General features: G+C 43.1%; 1 protein-coding gene across 1 annotated transcript in view; it reads left to right on the top strand.

Annotated features, from left to right (window-relative positions):
• Positions 1-535: 535 nt before the first annotated feature.
• The window catches only part of LOC126395338 (3'-5' RNA helicase YTHDC2-like), a 28,352-nt gene continuing 22,276 nt past the window's right edge, over positions 536-6,611 (top strand). Inside the window, exon 1 of the mRNA XM_050052743.1 lies at positions 536-720. Coding sequence (XP_049908700.1) covers positions 568-720 — 153 coding nt within the window. The 5' untranslated portion in view covers positions 536-567. The remainder of the gene's footprint in view (positions 721-6,611) is intronic.

Raw genomic sequence — 6,611 nt, forward strand, 5'->3', positions numbered from 1 at the left:
CCAAACTCCTTCTCCTATCTACTACTGATACACCCCACAACTACAGAGTCGTCGGGGAACTTTTGCAGATGACAGGACAGATGAAAGTTGAAAGTCAGAGGTGAAGAGAGTGAAGAGGAATGATGCTACTTTGCTGCTCACCACCTGTTCAGACACAGAGCATCACAGTTGGTGTGTTCACATAAGGTCTGTGGTGGGCCAAGGCTAACCTCTCCAGGACTTCCATGATGTGAGAGATGTGAGGGTGATGAGTTTCATCGATAGTGGCGTAATAGTGCTTGAAAAAGCGGTATAGAAGCATTTGGAATAAATCAGATTAGATCAGGAAACAGCACACTCCAATATGATAAAACATAGTTTAAATATAGAACAGGAGAAATCAGAAATACCTGTCAGTAATATAAGCTTGTTTCAAATGAAGACCTTATTTTCTCGCTGCAGCTAAGGTAAATAAAGGCCCAGGCTGGTGTTTCAGAATGTAGGATAATCAGTCTTGTTATATTTTCATGTTTCACTTCATACTCATACTACTGCTCCATTGTACCAATTTCCCTCAGGCCTTGTAGGATGCCAGCAACCCCAAATCTGCAACAGAAGAAAGCCAACAGTAGAGATGAAACCTCACTGCCCATAAATCAGCTCTCGGATGACCCTCACTCCTCCAGCTCTGTGACCTTGGACAATCCCTCTGACAGCCCCTGTCTGTCCTCCTCAGGAAAGGTATTCACTCTCTGCCAAGCATTGTTGGGCCTCTTGATTTTTATGCCTCAGCACTGGCAATAGCCATGGCCAGAGGCATTAAGTTTTCAGGCTGTCTGTCTGTTCATCCATCAGTCCCATTCTCGTAAACATGGTATCTAAAGAATGCCTAATGAATGTTCTTCAAATTTTGCACAAATGTTTAATTTGACTTAATGATGAACTGTTTAGATTTTGGTGGTCAAAAGTCAAGGTCACGGTGACCTTGCATCAGTGTCATTCTTGTGAACATGATATCTCAAGAACACCTTGTGGGAATTTCTTGCAAAATTGGCACAAACATCCACTTTGAGTTGCATATGAACTGATAAGAATTTGGTTGTCAAAGGTCAAGATCATTGTCATCTGTCGCATTCTCGTGGCTACATCTCAAGTACTCTCGCGTGACCAGCCTCCCTTACTTCGGAATGGGAGTCTGGGGACATTCGTCTTTCATTTTGTAATAGAAATGAGCGGGGATATCCAGACCACGTGACGGCATTGCCATAAGTACGGCATGTGTGTTACGTGTAACAGAGATGTACCAGAAACACAGAGAGCAGGTTACTGGTGCATAGTACTGTGATGTGGATTCGTTCAGGTTTGTTCGGCATCGGGGAACAGCAGTTCCGGTGTAGGAGGGTGTAAGGCAAAGCTAATCAGCCGTTGGTCGAGGAAGTACGGAAGTACACGGATTTGGATCCAATCACATCAGAGTCAGCCAGCGTGCTGACATCATCGGTGTCTGTGTAAGAGACTACATCTCAAGAACACCTTGAGGGAATTTCTTTAAATTTGACACAAACATTCACTTGGACTCAGCAAAGAAGTGATTATAATTTGGTGGTCAAAGGTCAAGGTCACTGTGACCTTACATCCTTCCCATTCTCGTGAAACTGATATCTGAAGAAGGCCTTGAGGGAGTTTCCTGAAATTCAGCACAAACATCCACTTGAACTTTAGAATGAACTGATTAGAATTTGGTCACCAAAGGTCAAGGTCACTGTGACCACTCAAAACATTTTTGGCCATAATTCAAGAATTTTCAGTCACTAATTATGACAAAATTTCACGTCTGAAAGGATATTAAGATAAAGTGCTCTACAATGGTTCAGGTCATACCTAACAGACAAGCGTTTCTGTGTGGGTATTGCCGACGCTAGGTCTGGTGCAACAGACGTCCACTGTGGGGTGCCTCAGGGGTCGGTGCTAGGTCTGATTCTCTTTTTCAACGTACATGCTACGTACAGAGAGGCATCGTCCAGCCTGCCTGATGACAGTGAGAGAGTGGAACGAAGAACATTCCTTACTGTTCCGATGTGTCTCTCCCATACACTTCCTGAAAGGCTGGAGTGGGGGGTGTTAAAGTCAAAGTCACACAGCCCTTTAGCTAAAAATGCAGTCAAACGTTTATCATCAACTTGCTTTAGAGCTTCCCTCAATTCATTTTTAGCTCCAATAAAATTTGTTCCTTGGTCACATTTGATCTGACGTCCTCTGATGGCGATGAAACAAGGAAGGCCATTGATAAAGGAATCTGTTGACATGTCGTCCAGCATTTCAATGTGGATAGCTCGACAGCAAAGGTATGTGAAATGGAGGCCGTATCTCTTGTGCACCTCGTGCCCCTGTTTGGTGGGAAATGGACCAAAACAATCCATTCCACAATAGTTAAATGGTAGCGATTGATCTACATGCTCTGATGGCAGATCAGCCATTCTCTGTTCTTCTGCATATCTCCTGAGTTTCCAACATTTGACACATTGATATATATGCAGAAACAGCTCTGTTCATTGCTGGAATCCAGTATCCATTTGATCCAATCTCATTAATTAAGACCCTCTCCTTGATGTCTTGCTTGCTCATGATTTCGAGATATTATTATCTTGGTAATGTGATGATCATTTGGAATTATCACTGGATGTTTTTGCAGTGTAGGGAGAGATGCATTTTTCAGTCTTCCTCCCACCTTGAGGATTCCATCTTGGTCAAGAAGCATCCAACTGGTATAGTTTACTCCGAGATGAACGTCAAGCTCCCTTACTGGGCAACTTGATCTCTTCTTGATACACTTGTCTTTGTAAGTCCTTAAGATAATGCGATGTGCATCCTCTCGCTCAACAGTGCTTGAGCAGTGCAAAGATCTGTTGACTTGTCACCCCTGGCACGACAAAGGAGATGTGCAACAGCTTGAGTAACTTTATACCATGAAGAAAATGTTGACAAGCGGTCTGAGAGACTTTCTTGCTCCATAGTCTGTACATTTAGTGTCTGAACCTAACATCTGCAGCTGGAGGTATTTCTTTATCCCATAAGAACAGAGGTCCCATAAACCAGTTCGATGTGAGAAGCTCACTTGCACTTGAACCTCTTGAGGTGAGGTCTGCAGGGTTTTTGTCAGCAGGGACATATCTCCACTGCTGAGGAGTTGTGCTGAGACGTATCTTCTGTATCCTATTTGACACAAAGGTGTGGAAACGACGTACCTCGTTGTTGATGTACCCCCAAAGAGTCAGTCCAAAAGTAGTCATCAATGTCTGTGAGACAAAGTTCCTCCTCCAGGGTGGTGCATAATGCACCATTCCATCCTCATTCACATCAATCAATCAATCAATCAATCAATTTTATTTATAAAGCCCAATATCACAAATCACAATTTGCCTCACAGGGCTTTCCAGCATACAACATCCCTCTGTCCTTTAGACCCTCATAGCGGATAAGGAAAAATTCCCCCAAAAAAAACCTTTAACGGGGGGAAAACACAGTAGAAACCTCAGGAAGAGCAACTGAGGAGGGATCCCTCTTCCAGGACGGACAGACGTGCAATAGATGTCGTACAGAACAGATCAACATAATAAATTAACAGTAATCCGTATGACACAATGAGACAGAGAGAGAGAGAGAGAGAGAGAGAGAGAGATGCAGGACAGACGGTAATGACAGTAGCTTACAACAACATTAATGAAAGTAATAATATTATAGTTATAGTTCTGGCTACTGTGGTCCAATATGTTGAAAGTATATATTAATATCTGGCAGTATTCACATGTCTCTAGTACGAACATTGTCCATAGCCATATGTGCTTACATCAGAGAAGTGTTTCAAGACATGTCCAGACTCAGCTGGAGCATAGTAAGGGGGTATGCTGATTTTCTCTAAATTTCATTTTTTCATTTATTGGTTTATTTTGTCGGGACAGTGCATATTAATGAACAGTACGTACATGATGTAATGTAAATATGCCAGAGTTAGCATGCATGCTAAATTTCATCCGCAGTCCCAAAACAATAAACATAAAAAACGGTCAGCACATTACAATACAAAAGACCAATGTAAAACAGTGTACATGTACAAACATGCCTAAATACCTACAAGTTCATGTACACATACACACACATATAAATAACAACACACATACAAAAGACAATAAATAACAACACACATACAAAAGACAAGCCAGATTAAGAATGCTCACAGGTTTGATTGTCTAGGACCCAATTTTTAAGTTGCACTTTAAAAGACCCAAAAGATGGACACTCACACTTACAAATTTGTAAGATCATCCTTCCAGCAATCCCACACTGGTTGCAGATGACTAAGGAGAGGGTCATCCCAGCCTGTGCCATGCCAACACATTTCCTGAAGCACCTTTTTGCCGATGAGCAGGAAGGATTCAACAAACCCAAGTGGGTCGTAAAGGGGAGGTAACTGTGGACAGTATGCCATGACGTGTTGCTGGCTGTTCTTTGAGGAAGATCCGAAATCTGAAGGTGTCAGATTCAATAGGCCAATGGATTCCTAAAGCTCGCCCCAATATAGAACTGTCAAAGGCGAAGTAAGAGTGGTTACTTCATTAGCACATTCAGATAGGGATATACTCTCTCGCACTGATTTGTTGTTAGATGCAAACTTGTGCAGTCTCAAACCACCCATGGCACAGAGCTTCTGAGCTTCCTTTGCTAGCTAAATAATTTAATCTGCACCGTCATCAACATAAAACTTGCTCATAATGAACTGTGAGCCGAGGGGGAACAGGCTCTTGCTTTCCTTTGCGAGATGTTTCAATCCATAGTTGGCGCATCCAGGCAATGATGCATCCCCAGAGAGATGTACCTTCATGCAGAAGTCCTGTGGCTTTGCAGTCAGGTCTCCATTCTTCCACCAGGAGAAGCGTAGGTAGTCTCTTTCAGCTTCACACACATGGAACTGGTGAAACATCCTTTCGAGATCACACATCAGTGCAATATGGTGCTGCCTGAATCTGATGAGAACACCATTCAGATTATTAAACAGATCTGGGCCCATCAGTGGGTGGTCACTTAGGCTAGTTCCCTTGCACCTCGTGATACACTCCGTGGAGAGGGATATACCTTTTTTTTTTTCCTTCCTTCCCCTCATCATAAACTTCCTCTGCGTCATCCTTTTTAATGACCTCATTCATGAACTTCACATTATGCTCTTTGTAGTTCTTATCCTTCAGCAGCTTTCTCTGGTGGCTGAGCCGGACAATGGCTAGTTGTTTATTGTCAGGGAGGTACGGTCTCTCTTTAAAGGGGAGTGGCATTTCATAATGGCCACAAGTGTTCTTCTGAATACCTTCCTTTAACATGTTCAGGAAGAGAATGTCATCCTGAGACTCCGTTTTGCCATCTTTACTGGCATCCTTAAAGTCAGACTCAAGTACCTTTATAGCATCTGACGGAGTTGCCGGAGGAAGCTCTCTGACAGCAACTCTGTGGCACGTTGGTGATTCTTGATGAGTCGAGATGAGGTGATGACCAGCCTACAACACTCCATCCTAGATCTGTGCAAACTGCATAGGGTTCATTATCTCCTCCCACAATTGCCTGCCGTGGTGCCAGTGCCCTTGAGCAATTGTAGCCTATTAAAAGTCCAACTTCACACTCTAACTGTGGTCTATGACGGCAATCCTTTGCGCTATGGCCTGGCTTCAAGCATAGCACAGTTTTTTTTCTTTCACATATTTCCTTCTTTCATCCAGAGACTTCCCTTTAATCTCAGGACAGCTATGCAGCCGATGTCTACTGTCTTGACATAACATACACGGTGGCTTTAAACCTGTCTTTGACTGCACTGGAGTTTAAGTCTCTGTAGCTGTCTGTGTATGGAGAACACTGCATTTAGTCTTCTTTTCTTTAAGACAGCCTTTCGCTGTAGGTGATTCTGATGACCGGAGGGCTTGAAAGGAGGTTATTGGATTATAGGCATTCTCTGCCTCCATCAACATGAAGGCCACAAAATCCTGAAAGTCTGGAAATTTTTGCATGTCTTTCATAACTTGGGTAACTTGGCGGTTCCACTGTGATGCTGCCCAGTCAGGTAACTTCTGGACCAATTTCTGATTTTCTTCGAATTCATTCAAAATATCAAGGCGTTTAACATGTGGCATGGCTTCCTGACATGCATGCAAAAAATTAGTAAATGCTCTGAATCCCTCAGCATCTTTTGACTGATGCTGAATGCCCTCTGTATCACGAATGGCTGACCAAACCTTGGGTAGAGAGAGTTCCATGCATCTTTGTAAGTTTCATCATAATTTCTGTAAAAGATACCATTGAGTGTCTTTTGAGCTGGACCTCATATATACTTTATCAAATAATGCAATTTGTCTGCAGGAGAGATGTTCTTTCTGTCTATGGGCCCTATTTAGATGGTCTAAAACGCGAAGCGCCAGGCGTGCGGCGCATGGGCGTTTCCCAGTCACTTGCTAGTTAGACAGCGCGTTTTTAGACTGTGCGCCATGGCGGAGAGTCTAAAAGGGTTGGACTTACTCTGTGAATTAGTCATGGGTGTGTTTTGGGCGTATCATTCAATAAGCCAATCAGAGCGTCACCTCTCATTCCCTTTAAAA

This window comes from Epinephelus moara, chromosome 9 (genome assembly GCF_006386435.1).
Source record: "Epinephelus moara isolate mb chromosome 9, YSFRI_EMoa_1.0, whole genome shotgun sequence".
Lineage (NCBI taxonomy): Eukaryota > Metazoa > Chordata > Actinopteri > Perciformes > Serranidae > Epinephelus > Epinephelus moara.